This window comes from Mya arenaria, chromosome 9 (assembly GCF_026914265.1).
Source record: "Mya arenaria isolate MELC-2E11 chromosome 9, ASM2691426v1".
Taxonomy (NCBI): Eukaryota; Metazoa; Mollusca; class Bivalvia; order Myida; family Myidae; genus Mya; species Mya arenaria.
The window spans coordinates 66,790,099-66,812,166 of record NC_069130.1 but is presented as its reverse complement, the minus strand read 5'-3'; the positions used below and the strand labels follow the sequence as shown (position 1 = coordinate 66,812,166).

Here is a 22,068-nt window from a genome sequence, read left to right as displayed (position 1 = left end):
TTGCAAAATAGTTCACTACTACTGATTAACAATCATTTATCTTTTTGTCTACATTTTATTATTATGCTTTTCGCCAAATTTTACCTGTTTGCTCGTCAACTATTTGTATGCTTCAGGCATAATTGCCTGAATGCATTAAAAGATGTTGTTGTTGTTGTTGTAGTTGTTGTTGTTGTTTGTTAATAGTTCAATGCTTTGCCTATTAACATCTTTAATAATTATGTGAAATAGTAATTTATGAATTATGTGTCTTAATTAATATATATGATTATTTCAATCAGCCTTTAAGTGTACTAAGTATTTCCATCAAACTGCTTGATCATACTTTGTCTTTATGAATCGTTTAAACACGTCAAGTTGAAAGATTAATATATGAACTGCGCTTTATATTTTTGTTTGAAATACGGTATTTTTAAACCATGCTGTTTTATTATACATGTTGTAAACTCAAAGTCGCCAACAAGTAAATAGCTTTATACGTCTGAAGTGATTGCATATAAAGTTACTTTTTGGCATTTTGGGAAAACACTAATTTAATTGTTTTTGAATATGTTCGATTGGAAGGAAATGGCATTCTTGTAATTGTCATAGGTTGGGAAAAGAACACACATTTAACTATCTCATACTACAACAGTGAAAGTTATCAAACATAATATTAATATCGTACCTCGATATTACTTTTAGCATATTTAACAAATTGAATACGTTTCCGGTGTGCCTCGCTATATCAGAGATCGTTATGTACGTTTATTTATTGCATTTGCGAAATATTTCCTATTTCTAAAATGGACAGGAAATAAACATTTAGCATCGAAAGAGTGCCAAACTGTGGGGAAAAGGCAACATATCCTAAGGCATTGAGTTATGATCAACCCATTGCAAATGACTTTTCACATGGTTTTATCAATATCACATTGCATTTAGCCCCAGTGTCACTCACAAATGTACGTTTTAGCATAATGCTAAGTACCAAGATGTGAACTACGATGCCCTCTCTATATCTAAGATTGCGAATGCTAATTCAGATTGATATTTTTCTTAATTCTAAGTGATGCACAATAATTCATAGTTGTTATACTTTTTAATCAATCCAATACCTGCACTTTGAGAAATGAATTCCATTCAATTACAATATATAGATATTTCTGCTGACTAAAAAAATGCTGTCGTCCAGACTGATGCAACAAGGATTCCTTGCAAATTTGCGGTGTTAATCTTCAAAGTGAGTGATTTTTTTAGGACAAACGTGACATACCTTTTTCATTGTTAAAATAAAATAGGTTAGAGTTTGAGAAATGAATGGTTGTCTTATGCGGGAAACATTAGACATAACATTTCTTAAAAACTAAAGTGTTGCCTTTTTGTCTCTTTTCATATAATATGCAGGCATGGGTTTACTCGTATTTTTATATTATAAGTATAAAAATCATTACTCGAATCTAAATCCACTGAATGTACTATACGTTTTCTAAGTTGTTTTGAGGTTCAAGGCCTATTCATTTGTACATTTCTTTACAAAGTGGTCGTTACGAAACGTTTCATGATACTTTTTTCTGTATGCCGGACACTCCATCAACTCGTGATTTGTCCCAATTGATTGTATTTCATTATCGCCTTTTGATCACTTTTTGTTGACACACTTCAAATACATGTCACACGAAGTAACTTTCATTGTTTGTACATTATTGTCAGATTATTCCGATTTTCTTCATATACCAATAACCCTCTCTCAAATGTGATATTTTCCTTAACAAGTGCATGGTCACCTTTGACGCCGCAGACGATCCGATCCCTTATTGCTGAAGCTCTAACTTAACCAAATCCACTTGAACTGACTAAAATCCGATTAATTAGTTCGATTAAGAAAACCAAACGGTCTTAAAAATCATCACAAGCAGGTCGAAAATGTAACATTATTTGATAGTTTTCGTATCTTAGTGAATATCAAAAGTTAATACTAGTTAATTAAGTTAATTTGGTAAAACCAGCTTGTAAAACCACAACAATCGGTGACAAAACAACCAGGGCTTTTAATGCAGCACGAACAATGTGAAAAAAGCCCAAACAGAATACTATTGTCACCAGAATCATCTAAAGAATATTAAAGTATGAAGTAAAAAATAAATATTCGTATTATTTTTAAGTAAAAGTACTTCAAGAAGTGAACGAGGAGACATTTGTTATTGTTATTACAGAGCTTAAGTTACAAGGAATTTGATACTGCAGGCGAAATATTGTATACAATGTGACATATGGTTTTCTATCATTTTGTTATATAGGAACCAGCGAGACGAGAAATGTTTTGCATATCGAATTTATTCAGCATTACGCTACATAAATATTTTTGCTTATCAATAATATTACTTTTCAGATATTTTTTAAGCTTTTATGATATAGAAAATCTTTGTTGAATATGGTGTAAGATCGTATTTTGGGGGCTTGATAAATTATACATTAATGCATTGGATTGTCTTTATTATTGTTTTATATTTCAACGTATCTTCAGGCACAAATTGAGCATATGCCATGTGTAAGTCAAGTATCCTTAGATATAACATGCTTTTTTAATTATTAATGAGATGTTAAACCTTGTGCAATATGTAAGAAAATTGTTAATATAATTACTACGTTTTAACTTTGGAGGCAAGAATGTTGTTTGATCTATAGATGTAGAAGCCTTTGTCCAATCATCACTGTATTAAGTCAATAGTTTTATTGGCAGAATAACTCAGTCAGGTTCGATAACCATCAACGTCTTCATAGGCACTACAGTAGTCGAACTGCCATAAACAGCATGATATAAAAGCCGATCTGGATGCGATATCCCATCTCTTATCGAATAGACTCCTTGAGTGTAAAGCATATATACACGGAAAACAAGTGTCCGATGGAATTGTTCAGCAATAAAAACATGACGCCAGTCAATAAAGTACTTTTTTTCAGCGTCGTTCGGTATGACGCAGTCGGTATAACGGCGTCGGGGATTTTAAATTCGGTACATTCCGCAACCAAGTAGGGGTCCAAGTCATATTTTAGCTGGGTGAACGGCCGTGTACTGATATGTAGTTTTCATATCATCTAATTAAATATATCAGCTTCTTTGCTCTGTAATACACACACCATTTTACATTGCGACCTAACTTATATTAACTATAAGCTAACAGTCCATAAATACAGTGTATTAAAGTCTTAATTTATTGAATCATGGACATTCTCAGAGAAAATGGTATCCATTTTCAAGTGTATTACAAAATTTGGCATTCTCGTTCATTTCTTGTTATTGATTGGAGCGTATGCCATCTGCCCATTACTATCTCTAATCTTTGTGAAGCTACTCTTAGTCGTGTTAATGCTGTTCTGAAAGTATTGGTTTGTGTGATGTCTAAATAAAACTGATAATCATAATTTGCAAATAGGATATATGTTGACGTCTTTCATGATTCTCGTAAATCTTCATTCCATTCTTGCTTGAAACAAGTTGAAGAACACGTATGAAAAGAAGGATTTTTTTTATTAAATTATTATATGGGCAAAATTTTGCAACATTTACTTGTCCAAAGTGATGAGTTTAGGTTTCATCAAGAGAAAAATAAGTACCCTGATTTAAACAATTCTTTCTCAAGTTGATATTTCCACTCCTATGTGTGCAACGAAAATATCAAATAAACATTTCAATGTTGTAACTTGTACGTAATTGTTCGTTGATTTACTTGATAAATTGACTTATATGTTTTAAAAATACAGATTGCAAAAAAATAGCAAAACACCGACCTTCTTTCGATCATTTCGGTATTAAGGAATGTGGTTGTAAAGTTTCCTCAGTAAATAATTTTTCTTCAGATTTAAAATCTTAAGTGATGAAATGACCAACATTATTGTAGAAATTATACAGTCGCAGGATTGGGTGTTTTTACAGTTGTGTCGTTATCTGAAACGACTTAATTTATATTTGAATATTGAAATTAGAACTGCATTTTATATTATAATAGTTCTTGTTTACAACTGCAGTCGAAATATTAATGTATCTCTACACATTTGTGTAATAAGGTAAATGGGTGGGAGAAAACAAGATTGTAGAATGAAATATGTAGATAAATACAGAAAAAGCGAAACAATGTTTCAAAATTGAACATTTACCATATCTAGGTCAATACCAAAGTTAGAACAAGTGAAATATGAAGTATAGTATGGTAAGAATGAAACTAATTTGGGCGAAAATGTCCATCTAAGTTACGCTTGCGTTACTCCTGCATTATTTATGAGTAACTCTTTCATATCAACAGACCTGCGACATAACTACGAATTCGTTTTATGATATAACAAATAAAATAAAAGCACTAATAAAGCAAATGCCTTTATTGTGTTAGTATTTTTAATAAAGGCATTTCATGAGTTTTCACAGCATGGTTTTGATATTCGTCTCTGTGAAGTTCTAGCGAGATGGTTGATGTGGTTGTGTATTCTGCCAGTTGTGGACATAACGCATCAGCTTTGCTTTTATGTTTGCTGTTAATATTTCACCGGGTAAATTGCAATGTCGTTTTGAAACTTTTTGGTTGTGCTGATTGCGAATATTGACAACCTTTAATGGTATACACATATTATTAACATTTGCCAAGTGAGTAGTAGACTATTCAGCGTCAGAAAATGTTACTTGTGTAAATGAGATTTTACACACGATGTGTGCAAACATTACCAAAGAAAACTATGTTTAACGCATGGAATTATTTCAATTTTACGAACGATCAAATCATGCTCAATCATAAAAGGGAAGAGACCTTGCATTGCAATTAAATAGTCTTGTCAATGATATATGCACAATAAGTACGTGCGGTAGTTCAGAGCTTCCTTTAATATGCAAACCGAAAATGTACTCAAGAACTGATTTTTTTCAAATCGTCTGATAGTACAATGTCGTGTTTAAAATACTTACCGTGCCAGTAGTTGTCTTGTTGCTTCATGATTTTACTATATTCAGAACATAGTGTCCTCGTTCTGCCAATTTTAAGGATTGTTTAAATGCCGTTTGATGTTTGGTCCACATGTAAGACTATCCTCTATACGTAGTTGACGTTCTAGTAATATAGAAATCATTGTTATTTCGCGTGTAAATCGATCAATTAACTATGGAACACTTTTCTATAGGGAAATTATGTAGTGGACAATAGCCTACAAGGAGTAAACATATAATCTTAATGCGATTTACCTCAAACATTGTTCTCAAACGAGAATGATTAGGAGACTCAGAAATGTGACCAATGTGTATAGTATTTGGAAGTTAACATCTATTTATATCCAGGCAGACTAATCAAATGTTATTTATATCTCAACAATGGGGGAACATGTCGATTAAAACACATTCAGTCACTATGTTGGACAAATAACCACCTCAGTAAGGCTTTTACTTTTGAATTTTCGACTAGTTGCATGTCCCTGTATTTCTGATTGTATAAATGGCGCAGATTGCATTGTGATGTCGAGCTGAGAGTATCCGGCTACGATGGAAGATTCGATAGATCTTGTAAAAAAAAATAATTCAAGATAAATAATGAAATTATAATTCAAATAAATTACAACAAGTTAGCATACCCGTTCGTTTTGTCCTGTTCCTGCAAAGAGCAACCAGCACGGTGAACATGACGGGTACGTATATCACTAAATATTCCATCAGAATAGCCCATCTTTCTTCGTAAACGTTTTTCTGACACACGAACAAGAATACGTTAAAGTGCTGACTTCCATATGTCCCAAGCGTCTCAAGCGAATGTTGTGTAACTGGAAGTGGGCTATTTTGCGGCACAATCTTGATTACGGAAAAACTTCCTGTGATGATGCAACCAAGTGTGCCTGCGTATGCTAGACACGAAGACATCGACCATTTAAAGTTCTGAACAAAAACATTATGCACGATAAACACGAGCACCACCCCGTTTGCAAACGCCGCCGTCATCGAGTAATCCAAGCACGAGCCGACGCTCGGAGGTCCCTGTTGTACGTGTCTTTTCATGTAATTTTCGGCAATTGTCAACATGCGCACGCTTGCGATCAGATGCAAAAATCCAGAGAGCACCACTGCGAGCAGCGTCGTGGTATTTCGGCAGTACTTCTGCATTAAGACTAGATGACCGACACAGATGGCGCCGGCCATGAGGGCAGTGAATATCAAGCCGCTCTGAAAGAGCTGAAAGATTAACATCACATGACTAAGGTCGTCAGTCTGTTGAGATGCATGAAGGGTGGTGCCCTGACCCATGTATACTGTCTGTAATGAAATAACCAACGAACTTTATAGGTATACAACGTATGATCCAGTTTCAAGTCAAATAATAACTAAGCGCCAAGGAAACTGTAAACACACATTTATATTCGAAACAGTTTGCATGTTTCAATTATTAAAGTTTGTGTGTTAAACTTACCATCCGTTCGTGAGTGTTTATATCCGTTCTTATTGTTAATACAATAAATGACTGAAAGATTACAGCCGATTTAATATTTAAAACGGCATAATTATAAACGTTCAAAAACTATTTTCAATACTTAGTTAAGCACCTTTAACCTTTAACGGTAACCCAAGCTTTTTCAAAGCGAATTTATTTGCGATGCAATTAGGATTCCAGTAGTATATATTATTATCCAGATAGAATATAACACTTTAAAAACACAATTTACCGATTAAAAAAGAACCAAATTAATAGATTTTTTTCGTTCAAGTAAACTTTGATAACGTGGATATGTTTTTTTCTAATTTAAGCAAGGCAGGACAAGATCTGCACGAACGTTAATCGTATCAAAACCAAACGAAGCAAAAACGTTTCCAACTTTCTTATTTGATGTTATAATTTTATTAAGTCGGATTTTGGACGATTGTTAAAGCATGTAAGTTTCAAATAGATAAACCAACAAACAACTTGATTACGAGCAATTATGCAATTCATGTTTTTATTCCTAAAATATCAGCGTGCTGCGCCATAGGGTGAGGTAAAAAGATAACAATAAAGTTATTAATTTTGCATTGTTCCGTAATACATTCATTAACTTTCCTTAAAAGCTTAAACAGGATACTGCAAGAAACAGGTTTATTACTTGCAGTCATACAATTTATAAATTAATCAATTTCAGCGCTCTGCACCTCGCGGTCGTGAAAAAGAGATATTTGGAACATTATTTCATTGTTATTATTTTATATCCGTCAAACAACGATATATATGGAGAAAATGAAAAATATATCTAAATATATCAATTCCATATAAGGGCCCAGTAGAGTTCTAGGAAGTTTTATCAACAAAGTGCATAACCAAGTGAAAGACCTTGGCTTCAAACCATATGAGAAGTTGTAGAATTATTGTGTTGTACCGGTCGTGGATTTTTGAAGCTTAGTCTGGGGATTCAAGAAGTTCCATCCCTCAGACAAAGACCACAATTGCGCAATGAGATACGACCTTTGTGTACATAGATTCGCCCCAGTTACCGCGCTTACTGGCGACACAGGACGGATCCCAGCCCGTTACAACCGATGGATCAACATGCTACGCCGCTGGAACAGGCTCGTGCTTAAGGACCGAAACAGACTGTGTACCCAGATGTTTGAAATGGACTGTTACAGGTGTTTATGCAATTGGTCAAGCGAGGTAAATGAGATCATGACACACATAGGGCAAACAGACAATTATGATGTCAAATCACCTGTTGAACTCTCAAATTTACAACATCTTGTGCGGAAAATAAAAATAAATAAAAATTTGGTCAACGGAGGTTAGATCTATTCCGAAATTGAAAACGTAAACAGTGTTCAATCCGATTGCCATTTGAACTTTGGCACAGTTATGCACTGGTATATTATATTTTAGAATCGAAACCGGACGGTATCTATTTAAACCTGTAGATACAAGACTTTGTAGGCTATGAGATGCCTAAGAAGTTGAGAATGAGTGTCATTAGTATTAAAATGCGCATTGTATACTAAAACAAGAACTTTAGTCTTGTGATTTCTGAAGATCATTTCATTAATCTTACTTACATTGAAGAATAACCGTTTCCGAATCGTCGAACCAATCGTTCCAGTTGGATTGCTCGTGAACAGTAGCCCTGTGGACCTGCAGGCGTACGTTTACCCTTTTAGCTGCCGTTCAATTACTTTCTACAAAGGAAGCCTTACAATTTTAAGTTATCAACAATGTTTTGTTTGTGTACCGTACTGGTATATGTGTTTTGTGCATTAAAACTTTCTGTGTGAATATGAATAAAGTGAAATTTTGTTCAAATGGTAATAGAATAATATTATCAGTCATGTGTTCCCGTTCCGGATAGAAAAATCCGACCCGAGGGCACCTGCGTTGCCCGGTAATGAGGCTTGCCGAGTTACCGGCTACGCAACGTGCCCGAGGGTCGAATATTTCTATCCGGAACGGACACGAATGATATTTATTTTTTCTAGCATACCTTAAATAACATTTTTTTGTTAAGAAAATACAAAAAAAAACTTATTTTTGTACATTTCACCAAAAAGCGCGTGGCGATGATGTTTACTGACGTATTGGTGTGCAGTAATTTGTATTTATTTTTTTATTTTTTTGTTTTGTTTTTTAGGTATATTTTTTAGTAAAGTTAATGTTAATGGAACTCATCTATAGAAATCTTATAATTATGATTGCATAAAGTGTATAATAAAAGAAATAGAAAGTATTACATCTGCGTGCCCATCTGGCATGGGAGGATGCCAGATGAGATTTTCAAGCACGGCTAAATTCACAGGAGATTGAACAAACTGCAGTCAAAACAAAAAATCGGAATACCATTTTCTTTTAGTATTCCCAAAATTCCGGGATATATGTAAACAATTCCTTAAACCATACTATTGCCACTGGCCTAATATACACAAGTTTGCAAAATTAATATGCGAAGAAACCATTAATACAACCATGAATATGGCAAAATATATATACCACAAATAACTTCAGAATTTAACACACATGACATCATTATTCAATTTCATTAGATGGACAGTTTACATATGAATTATATTAAAATATTATAATTAGCTAATGATATTCACGATTGGATAAATACTACATCTGTTAAGAAAACATTCGGACTTTGGTGAATAACTTGTTTTAATTTTAGTTAGAGCAAATTTCTAATGACAAAATAATTTTATATAAGCATTCTAGATTTACCTTTAATTGCAAAATAGTTCACTACTACTGATTAACAATCATTTATTTTTTTGTTCACATTTTATTATTATGCCAGGGGTCGACACTAACCATTTTGCCAAGGGATCCCGAAGGGACACCAACATCTGAAATCAGGTGTCCCTTCCTGAAATTAAGAGTCCCTTCCATTTTTTTGCATTAATGAGCCTGTTTTAATGTTAAATTGAACATACAAATCCAGTGCCTTTTACTTTTCAATTTGTAATTCAAGTATACACCATATTATACATGTTTTCAACAGCATGCAATGACAAGTTAGTTATAGCACAATGTCACCCATGTGAACCTCTGGCAATGGCAGAGAGGAAGGTTTGGGTCTTAAGTCGGTAGATTGGATTCAAAAGTGGTAGAATGTCTAAGTCACACAATAGGTACAATGTAAACAAAAACTTGATGTTGTTACTATTTTTAGATTTTCGGAAAATACGCATTATAAATGCCATGGTTCAGGTTCTTGTCAGATGTCATTGCTTTTGATTGAAAAACAGTAGGAATATTACATCTGGCTTGTGAATCAATCAGACTGCCCAACAAGTGTAGTGCATACTGGAAGAGCAGACAACTGGAAAATAGTGTATGTATATTTTCGCGCCAAAATGTCATATTTTTTATCCATTGATTGAAGATAAATAATAAAAGTTTGGGAATTTTATTTCTATAATGTTTTGATCAAGGCATAAAACAAAGAATGCTGAATAGTAGGATGGCTTCCCAGTAAACTAGTTCCGTAGGATGCCAGTCTTTTGTGCCGTAAATGTTACTGTAACAACTCGATGGTCGCATCATTAAGGCATCAAAGTCAGCAGTTTTGGCATCTTTTTGGGCGGTTCTGACACATGAGCAAACTAGTTCACCATAATTATTGTACCGATTATAAAAGTTCGTCACCTCTGACACCATAATTATTGTACCGATTATCAAAGTCCGTCACCTCTGACCTTGTTGATAATGTAAACAACAAAGCGGAAGCGTTAACCCGCATGCGCACTGTGAAATGACCTGTTTATTTATAGGTTCATGACGTAATTATAGTGAAAAGGTCAGCCATACTTTCGCTTTGGTGTGTGCGACATATTAATATTAATATCTTTTTTACATGCACTGTCAAGAAAGTTTAGGTAATTAATTCATGAAACGCTATTTATTTATTGATATTTAGCTTTTATCGGTCAAAATTTAAGTGTCCCGACGGAATACCGGACTTTGAAGTTTAGGTGTTCCTCCCGAAAAATTGGTGTCCTCGGGATCCCTGGACCCCGTTAGTGTCGAACACTGAATGCTTTTCGCTAAATTTTACTTGTTTGCTCGTAAACTATTTGTATGCTTTGGGCATAATTACCTGAATGCATTAAAAGTTTTTGTTAATGTTGTTGTTGTTTATAAATAGTTCAATGCTTTGCCTATTGACATCTAAAATGATTATGTAAAATAATAATTTATGAATTATATGTCTTAATTAACATATATGATTATTTCAATCAGCCTTTAAGTGTACTAAGTACATATTTCCATAAAACTGCTTGCTTATACTTTGTCAGTATGAATCGTTCAAACACGTCAAGATTAATATATAAACTGCAATTTATATTTTTCGTTTCGAAATACGATATTTTCAAACCATGTTGTTATATTATAAATGTTTTAAACTCAAAGTCGCCAACGATTAAATAGCTGTATACATTGTTGCGATTGCATATAAAGTTACTTTTTTGCATTTATGGGAAACCCTCTTTTTACTAGTTTTGGAATTTGTTCGATTGGAACGAAATGGAATTCTTGTTATTGTCATAGGTTGAGAAAAAAATACATTAAACTATCTCCTATTACAACAGCGAACGTTATCAAACATAATATTAATATCGTACCCCGATATAACTTTTAGCATATTTAACAAATTAAATATGTTTCCGGTGTGCCTCGCTATTGCAGAGATCGTTATGTACGTTAATTATTGCATTTGCAGAATATTTCCTATTCCTAAAATGGACAGGAAATAAACATTTAGCATCGGAAGAGAGCCAAACTGTGTGGAAAAAGCAACATATCCTAAGGCATTGAGTTGTTAATCAACCCATTCCGTTTTTGACTGCCGTTCTACATCAATGACTTTTCTTCTATTCACATATCCCTATTTATGCATTCAAAAAAATATTATCTTGATGATAATGATTAAAATGCAACTGATATGGTTGAACTATTGTCATACCTATGCTTAAAAAGTGATGTTCAAAGTTATTGCTCTATAATTTTATTTCTTGTAACATTCACTTTCAATATTGAATATATTTTCTTTGTAATCGGATCGGTCGCCTAGGTAAAAAACGGCGGCGATAACCACTATACGTACCGGACAACCGGATGTCATAGTTTGAACAGGATGCATACTGTATTTTTTTCTGCTTTTTTAACAATTTAAGACCTCTTTGAACTTTCGCGTTGGTATTGTTAACAGTTAACATGCTTCCTTAAAATCTGTGGGCTCTGTCTGACTTCAATGATACAATTTATTATCTGAAGTTATGATAAGATAAGATAATCTTTATTTAAAGTCGGTTATGATAAACATAAATAACACTAGCTGATAGCTATTTTCCGATTTAATAGATTCTCCAATAACAGACAAACAAAAGACCTGAAAAGATTCAAGATCATAATATCACATGTTAAAATGTTAATACATAGGCTGCAATAAGATTATAGTGTTACGAGCCAGGCGTAACGATAAAAACAAAGCCAGCAACAATCTTTACAAAATTTATTATGTGAAAGTTACAATGTTGAAATACAATTTGAATACTTGTTTTACACTTGAATAATTCCAATCCTGGTTTATATCCTTTTCCAATTTGAAATATTTATACAAAAAGCTACAGAAACAAGCTCAAACGTTTCGTAACGCCGAAGGGGAGTATCTCTCTTTCGCATCCATCGCAAGCAATTGATGTGTTTTGAGGCGGGGGGGGGGAGGGTGTTCCGGAGAGGGCCCTGAAATATAATTGATAAAAATGTCAAGCACGATGGGTAGTTTTTCGTTGATCTTTACTTCAGATTAATTCCCTTGGAACTATCATATTAGTGATGCATTTTTGGCGCTCGATGTCAAATTCGAAGCTCAAACTACATCGAAAACATTTTCATTAAATCTTTTGACCTATTTTTCTATCTAACTTATAACTGCAGAAATTTGATATTGACCTTGTGCATAGAATTTGCAGAAAACGTATCAATAATGAGCTTGGATTGCCTTGAAAATGACCTTTTGATATACTTTCATATTTGTGACAATTATGCGTAAAAATGATTTGTAAAATAATTATTATTGTTTTTGAATGCATTGACAAACAATAAAGATTGATCTGCGTTTTTTTTCAAAGCTACAATTAAAATGAAATTTCCAACCGTGTTATATGGCAGTGCATTCTGTATCAAAAGCTGTAGTCTAAAATATAGCTTGATGATGGTAAGCTCCGGTGCAAATTTAGTTTATTATCTGTTTTTTAAACATGTGTTGATGCCTTAGCGATTCATGGAAATACATTTATGAAAATGCATAAATCACAACTGGGTGCATTTACAGTTACAATTTCAATTAGAGTCAATTACAGTTTTAATCAAACGATGTATTGTGTGCTTTGACTTTTTATGCATAGTAAACTGAAACTATGTTGATGTTATTTAAAAGTGATTATGTTAAGTAGAAAAAAAGAAAGACATTTACGAATCAAACCAATACAGATATTGCTCTTTTGACCTTAAACATGAAATATTCGGTCATTTTATTGCCTGTTTAGGTCGAAATAAGGCAACACACTTTAAACTGCCATACCTTGGTTTGTATTGTAGTTTCGGGCGTTTGTTTTACATACTAGTAATCATGAAGCAATACTATTTAAATTTTATATCATTGCCATTATGTCTATAAATGACAAGCTTAATTGTAAATAGGATACCCAATACCGTGACAGACGTTTATCTCACATGCATTTAACACAACCTTTGATGATAGAATAGCCATTTGCATGTAGTCACTTCATTTAAAAAATACTCGAATATGCTGATTGTTAATCATTAGTAGTTAATTTTGAGTTTGGTACTACGTGTCCTTTTATTCGTGCATTTGCACTGCAGCTATTTTTCGCTTTGATTTGATCGTTTGTTGAATGAAAAACAGGATATGGTCAAAATAGTGGACGCGACAGCAACTTTATACTATTTGGTCGCTTTTGAATGCCAATATATATTTTAACCTTATATCCTTCAAAACTAAATACAATACAAGCATATTCTTTCATTCGAACATCAGTTCCGTGGTTCGGTTGTCAGCCGATATGAGAAACCCTAACCATATGCGGTTCGGTAGCTAGTGCGTAATTCGATCTTAAACGCAAAGCGGAAGAATATTCATAGCTAACAATCTTTTGGAGAGACGGATGTTTTCCTGCTTTTAAGCAGTAGAAATGTTTTTGAGACGAGCACATTGGCTAGTGCGTCGGTGGAGGAATGCTGTGGTATGGACCCTGATGATGGCAGTCGGGATATTTGTGTTTATTAACCGCCTCAAAAACCCTTTCACTTCAGGTAGGAATCTTCATCTTGTTGTTTGGTTATTAAATATAACACATTCAATATTATTTTGCACACATATGTCTTCAGAATAGGTGCTTGTATTGTGTATTTTAGTAAATGTACAATTATAAGAAGTGAGTTTTGGATCCAAATGATTAAAATGGCAAGGCATGATTTCACCAAAGTAAATTGATAGGAATTACAAATTGACAAGAAGCGCATCTTTCTGATAAACCAATGGTCGTTGATTCGAACTCCAAACCGTGAGGGAGTCACTCAGAATAACTCGGCCATCTCCTCCATACGACGAACATTGCATTAGTAAAAGTAGTTTTAACGTGTATTTTTTTAGCACGAAGTTCAAATAGATTCCGAAAGAAGTGTACATATTGTTCCAGAAATAATTTAGACAACTTAAAGTTAAGTCCTTAAGCTAAACTGCTAAATTGAAATAACTACGCAGTGTAGATACATTCAAATAATTGTAACATTTAAATGTCCAAATGCATTGCGAAATATTCAAATTCGGAAGTAATTTTATATATAAGTGTTACATGTTTTTTCTTTCTTCCTTTTTAATAGAGTGAATCAAAGCATAGTTACCATCTCAGAGCATTAGCTATTTTCCATCTGTATAGGTTATTAATCTAAATGGTTTGTGATTTAAAACAAAAATATGCTTAACATGCTGAATCTACTTAGTCTATTGTATTTGTTAACATGTTCACCGCATTGTTCGTACTCCTACACCGGATTATATCGAATACATATAAGTAACGTTCATTCTACTAGGCTTGACCTGCATTTGAATTGTTTGGTTTCTGAAAAAGACCCACAAGAAGTACAAACGACTAAAGATGATTAAACTTATTATCAATACTCATTTTACTACCATGACAGTAAAATAAAAGTAAGCCATAATCCGTCTTCTATTTATATATATCTTTTTTGTTTTATCAGTATGCACAACCAATTATTAACGATCAAAATACTCAATAACACGATAAAAGGACTTCCTTGCAATTCTACAGCATTATTTGCAAAGCGGATGATATCATTAGTATAAGTATAAGAACACGATAAACAAAGATTGAATGATAATGATAAAACTGGAATAAGGGTAGGAAGACTCTAGCAGAGCATTTTATTTTCAATAATATATCATATTAAAGACGTATACATGCTCAACGGATACGATAATTGAAGGAATTCGTGTTTTGTACTCATGGTACGATGAATGGGTTACGCACGGAAATATTCTGGTGTTTATACTCGCAAACACTTATCAGAATTCATTCAATGAATTCGATTAAACACCTCGTATATTGCTTGCAAATGTTGGCACAGACAATCCTTTTCAGATAAAAGAAATAAAAGCAATATGTTTTATCTATACACAAATCAGATGTTGTATTTTAAGTCCAATCCAATAAGTTAGACATTACAATGCATTTAAATGGAAATAAAAATGCTTGCATCCACCTATCCTTTAAGTACAGTATGCAACCCTTTTTTAATAAAAAGTGAACTCGCATCTCTGTCGAAACACTTACTATATTATTTTATTGAACTGATCAATCAAAAGGATATACTTTCATCTACAAAACTAAACAATTTGGTAGTGTTTTTTTTCGATCCGAATCACATGTTTATACTTCTAATATTGTCAGATCAGCATTAAATAACTGTCAGACCGTAGCAGTTGATAAATGAAATACTACCAACAAAACTGTCTTTATATGATAACACAACAATGTCTATAAAACTTAATCCGATTTCTGAGAAAATCGTGCAACAATCTTGAGCAACATATGGGTGCTTGTTCATAGATTAAACAATTTATGATAATGGTATTATTTTCGGATGAATAATTTGACCTTTCACATATCTTTTTACTGTATGATGTCCCTTTCCCTGAAGGGTTGCGATCTCATCAGTTACAGATCCTGTTGATTGCTGATTCCGGAGTATCTCATCAGCTACAGATCCTGTCAATTGTTGATTCTCGAGCATAACATCGGTCACATTTTCTGTTGTTTGCTGATTTATAAATATCGAATCAGATACAAGTTCTGTTGATTGTTGATTACATAGTATTTAATCACTTACAAAACCTGTTAGTTGCTGATTCACAAATATATCATTATCCCTAGCCATTGAAAATACCATTGGTGTATCAAATGCATAAATGCACTTATTATATTCCAGATTCTTGTTATACTCTCCTGGTGTCGTTATGTGACTAGACAAACATATTTCCCTACTGCTGAGAGTTATCCAAAGTTAAACCAAGTGAACATATAACATCCTGATTTAGGCATCTTTTTTACTCCAAGTATTAAGGATTCATTATCTTCGGTTCCACATATCAAACATGGACCATGTTACAGAACATATTCCGAACCTTCTTTTTGTGGATATTTATAATATACATCGATATACTTCTATAATGAATAGTTTGTTATTGAGGCTACAGAGTAACCATCTTCAAGAGGTGTATAATGCAGACGGTCCTGCGCAGGTTGTCTCGACATAGACTGACAGCAAATTGAAGGTCCAGTGTTGGAAGAAATGTTTGCTCATGTATACTTATCAAAATATTCTTTGGAACTTTATTGTTCTTTAGTAGTAGTAGTAGTAGTAGTAGTAGTAGTAGTAGAGAATCGTCAATACCATATTCATGCTACAGCTACATGTGGGTACTTTTCCAGATTGCGTTTCAGATTTGGAATCAATGTTTGAATTCATATCTACTTTATATTCCTATTCACATGTTTGGTATTGTTGTAAATATAATATCGTGAAAAGTAAAATCCATTCGCTTTACGAAATCCTTGAAAGAAAACACTCGTTACCATTTGTACCTGAGATGTGAGATGACATTTCCCTTCATTCAGATAAACACACTTCCATTTCATCTTACTGTGCTTATTTATATAACGGTTTGCTCTTCTGCAATAGGATAACTTAGCACTTTTGTTCCTCGATCATGCTCATTTTTTCTGTACTTTGATTCAGTCAACTTGAACGAATTTAACATGGTTTGTGGAGGCCACTTTTTTGTCTCAGTAGACTCTGCTGCACTAGCCTATAATAGAAATGCGTTTTTGTGCACACAAACTGGTTTAAACCACAAGTAAATTTACACTTTACTGACCGTTCCAAGGCGGTATCTAACATTCTTTGATAAACACACCTATATTTTTATATAGTATATATATATATATATAGTGTGTTCTTTGTGGAGTTTTGTGCTGTTCTTCCATGTTACTTGTTTGTGATTGTTTGTTTTTGTGTTCTATGTCTTTGGCGTTTACACTGTGGCATAAAACGGGGCTTATGTAACTTTTGGCTACTGAGCTTGTTTCTGTTGTTTTTAATATAAATATTTATCTTACAAAAATATTTGTTCATCAATGGGCTTCAACTATCAGTAGTAAAATTGCTTAATAAGAACATACATCATCTGTATCGCTGTTGCTGTGGTCTGCCAACGCCGCTGTCTTCTCATGCGTTACAAGTAAGTGATTAAAAATCCATCGTGTTTCTTTATAGGTTTACTTATACAATATGAAGTTGTTTATGAGCTTATTATGCAGCATGTCTACTTATTAAGAAAGTAGCCGTCTTGGCAAACACGAATATCTGAGCAGAACGTTGGCTGGTTCATTTCAATTCTGCAAAAGCTGAGACACTTTTAGTCTCTGGAATGATAAACGGTCCATCAGATCCGACAGTTTTTATCTATAATACAAAGAATAATGAAGTTACTTCACTTACATACTTCAAATGAGGCCAAACAATTATCAAACACAGCAACAAACTCCGACTCATAATTTGAACGGATTTGACTACAACCTACTTTTTGACATGTCATTTCTCCTTTTCAGAATCACTTGTACTCTTCTATTTACTTCCTTTTAAATACCTCGTTAGAATTTATTGACTTTTATTTACTTTATCCCAAATACCATTACAGTTTCCAATACGAATTATTGTCATTTACACCATCACATATTGTAACTACATAACTAATTAATACACGAACTTTACACCTATAAGAATGGCTGGATCGAAAACAGTGTATAAACTTAAAAAAAATCATCTCAATTATGTCAATACATTTCGACCAACATTATGCCTTTTCATCTAATTTAGCTTGCGTTTTCACATATAATTGTTTGATATGCTTAATGTTTATATTCTCCATTATGTATTGATTATCTACTTACGTATCAGAACATAATTAAATACTAGCCACAATAATCCGCGTTATGGCAACGATTTTAACATTTGGACTTTCATTACGTCTCCATGTGCGTAGTCGCAGAATCAAATGATCGTGAACAAACTGAAGCGGCTATTTCTATGGACAAGGTGGAGTACAAACTTTTTGAGAAAAATATATATGTTTTATAGTTACAGTTGGACCATTTTGACAGGAAACTAAATAGAAGCATGCTTATTGTTGTTGTATGTGTGAAAGTAATTTTCATAATTTTGTTCTATATTAATGGAAAATACATTTTGAAATTAACACGGATATTTCAACCTTTGTTTGGTATATGTAACCTCAAAATTTTGAAACTAATCTTGACTTAAACAATCTAACTACTCTACCTAATCTAAATTGTTTTTAAAGACATATAAATGTTTTATTTATCTCGTTTGTTTATAAAAGAGAGCTCAAAAAACGTTTGTATGCCAATAGAAGACTAAAGCCGATGTCCTGTCGTCATTGACTATAGCATTGTACTGTTCCCTTGTTCCAGAGCTCCTCCCCAGGTCAGAAGAAAAGATGATATCTCAAGAGCTCGTACCAACAACTCATGCAAAGAAAAGCTATACAATAAAGGATACAAAGGTAGTAGCAGCAAAATGTTAACTCCATTGTTAAAGATCCTAACCCACTCTTAAACCACATGATCAAATGTTTTCTTTTGTTTTAACTTTCGGCTACTGAGCTTGTTTCCGATTTTTTTAATATGAATATTGAATTCAAATGGTTAATATTTAAACAAACAATGCTTTATCAAAATTCATTAATTTGAAGAGGACGCTTATTATTTAAGCTATCATTATATAATTATTGCAAGCAACAAACCCATTGTCACTATCACTTATGGGTTTTCTCAATTCATTTGAAAAGAGCTCTAATAATACAGATAAAAATAGTGATAAGGTGACATTTCCAATTGAATTAGACAAGTATTAAATTGATTTTGATATCAATGTAGCTCTAACTCAATTTAAGAGCTCTTCAATGCAATCAATCTCGAATGATCTCAATTGAAATGTAATGTTCTCCAAATGATTTTGGGATATACCTGCTTTAATTCGATTGGAAATCTCTTGAATTGAATCGAAGAGGTGTATAATTATTTGTAGAGCTCTTAAAATATTTGAGTTCTTATTTATTTATCGTTCCATAAAGGTCGGCTTAGTCATGTTCTTTATGACTGAGAACATTAATGTTTGGTATGTAACACCATTGAGGATGTTTCAAAAAGGCCTTTGGGAATGTTAATGGCTCTGACCAGGGGCTTATTTTGTTTATTGTGTTATATGTTTAGCTTAGTCTTTGATTGTTTAAATAAAGAATCTGTCAGCGGAAGATGGGTTTTCGAGAGCCAAGTTTTTACGCCGCGCATGTGAGAACAGCATACATAGATCGGGGAATAAAGGGATCCGAGTGAGTTTCGACCCGCATGCTAACGCCGTGTACTGTCCGCTGTGTAAGATTGCTTCCACCTTCTGGGAAAGGATTTTCCGTATGATGGCGCTTAACAACAAAGGTACACGAAATGGGACAGTATTGACCGCTTTTGATGTGCCTATCTCAGATATAAGTCGTTCCAATGATTATTTGGACCTTAAAAACTGGACTGTTGGTAGTAAAGACGCAACAAAAAGTTTTCGATTTATGTTTGTTAGGAACCCGTTTGATATGCTGTTTTCCCTTTACGTTGATAAACTTGTTGGACCTAATCCGTATTTCAGTAGGTTTTCACAAGCTAACAAAAAACAATGTGGATATGCGAATATTTCGTTCCGACAACTGCTTGAACATGTGATTATCACGGATAAGAAGGGGAAACCTCTTGACTGTCATGTTGCGAAGTGGGATGCTTGTTTACCATGTGAGGTTAACTACACATATATAGGCAAAATGGAAACGTTTAAAGATGACACCTCAGTTATATTGTCGGCTCTTGGACAGCTCAAGAGTCTAGATGCAATGAAAGCCAAATTCACTGACCTCCACGCCCATGACGCTATTCAAGATTCGGTATCTGGACCTTTCGAATGGCGTAAGAACATTGTTAAGTGCATGTCATGGCCAGATGCCCTGCGTAGGGTCTGGCGGAAGTTGCAGATTCGAGGAGTTATAGGGACTACGGGATTTTCGCTCTCCGAATTAGAGGCAGAGTCTATCAATAGGACTGATTACATTAAAGTTCTTAAGAAAGTTAGGGAGAACAGTACAGCAAGCGAAAGACGTATGATTAAGCAGTTTTCTTTCATTGAAGCATACAGGAATATTCCTGCGGAAATATTAGACAGTATTAAACAAGTGTATAGACATGAATTTAATTTATTCAATTTTAGCGATGATACTGAAATATTTCGCCAATTGGATCAATACAAAGCAATAGGTTTCTTTAATTACTCCAACATCGATAGTAACATTAGGTTTTAAACTTTGGATTAGGTTTAATTACATTCCCAATGAAAAACAACAAGGAATAATAGTATGGTACTTTGATTGGCAATTATAAAACAGAACATGGTTTAGATCTATCAGAAACATCCAACATACTCCGCTTGATAAGCGCCAAACAGTTCTTCAACACTCTGAGAAAAGTAAGTCTTGCTAGATGTACCATGCATTTATTAATGGATGGAATATAAAGATAATTGATAAACTGCATTTAGACTTTGTATTACCATACAGTTTTATGTATTTTTTTATTGAGGACATTAAAATGATAATTGTTCCATCCGAAGCACATGAGGGTACGCAATTAATGAACTTATTTTATAGATAACGTCGCAACCATATGCTTATTATATAGTGTCATTAAATAGTTGTAATATGTACATATCGATATGACATTTTTTTGTGGTCATTTATTATAATTATACGCCGCGCAAGTTGTGAAAATAATAACTTGTCCTTATTCCCTAAAATCAATTTTGCTCTTAAACCGATTTGTTTTTGTTCAACACATTGCATTTATATGTATAGACCATAGTGTAGTAAAGGTGCAGTATGGAATAAATGTCTGGTGACATTAAATCCAAAATATTAAATAGATGTTTATATTATCCCGCAATATCGGCATAGAATCAAGTAGTTCCTAGGCACTTTGGCTGCTCCTTTAGTTTTGTAATTTTTACACTTCTTGTATTAGCCATTAGGGTTTCTGCTAAGCTGATTATTTGCATACTTGGATATTTGTTTTGAGAGTAATCAATTCTAACATGGGTATTTCTGTTTGTGTGTTAAGGTTATTTAAACAATATTTATTGTCTGATGTATTCTGCTTCAATTAAGGTTTTTTGTTGACACTTTCTGCTAATGAGCATGGTCCTGTAGTTTTTCATATATATATACTGTAAAACAGGTCTGCAAGTAAATTACCATAGTAAGCACACATATGTTAACCTATTGTTTGAAGATAAAACTCCTGTCAACATTTGAATGAATTAAGCATCAAAATTACAAACAATTGGAATACAAACAAAGCACTCCAGAAACGTCAGATCCGGTCCAGTTAATATGTTTGTAAAATGGAGTATAGTCAAAACTGCTTTTGTATCATTTACTGCTAAGAATGTCGTCTTTTTGTGCAATGTTGTTTTTCAATTAGAAATATTAATTGCTTCATAAGCAAATGTAAAGTAATAGATCTATATTACATTTTCCTGTTGTTTTGCTCTTTTTAGTTCAATACATCTTCAAAAGCATCAGTCATTGCAATTCTTCAGGTATAAAACATCATATTATAGGAGTTTCGGTATTTAGGACTATGATTGTATTGTATAGTTTCCTCAGTAAAACTTTTTTCTTATGATTTAAAATCTTAAATGATGATATGACCAACATTATTGTAGCAGTATTGAGAGCTGAGACAGTCGCAGGCTGGGGTGTATTTACAGATGTGTCGTTATCTGAAACGACTTTATTTATAATATTGAAATGAGAATTGGCATTTGATCTCTATAACATATAAGATGCATTCTCTTAACTAGACCCTAAAAAGTTGTTGTATACAATTGCAGTCGA

The 22,068-nt window shown here is 33.4% G+C and overlaps 1 protein-coding gene across 1 annotated transcript; it reads left to right on the top strand.

Annotated features, from left to right (window-relative positions):
* The first annotated feature begins 13,549 nt into the window (after positions 1-13,549).
* Positions 13,550-21,705, top strand: LOC128203026 (carbohydrate sulfotransferase 11-like). The gene is made up of 3 exons (XM_052904264.1): positions 13,550-13,790; positions 18,551-18,642; positions 19,378-21,705. The coding sequence occupies exons 1-3, from the start codon at positions 13,670-13,672 to the stop codon at positions 20,476-20,478; spliced, it is 1,314 nt and encodes a 437-aa protein (XP_052760224.1). The 5' UTR covers positions 13,550-13,669; the 3' UTR covers positions 20,479-21,705.
* The last annotated feature ends 363 nt before the right edge of the window (positions 21,706-22,068 follow it).

Excerpts from the sequence above, each read along its gene's own strand:
- LOC128203026 (XM_052904264.1), top strand. The coding sequence starts at position 13,670 with ATGTTTTTGAGACGAGCACATTGGCTAGTGCGTCGGTGGAGGAATGCT. Across the intron at positions 13,791-18,550 it reads CAAAAACCCTTTCACTTCAG|AGCTCCTCCCCAGGTCAGAA; the intron begins GTAGGAATCTTC and ends CCCTTGTTCCAG. Across the intron at positions 18,643-19,377 it reads ATACAATAAAGGATACAAAG|AATCTGTCAGCGGAAGATGG; the intron begins GTAGTAGCAGCA and ends GTTTAAATAAAG.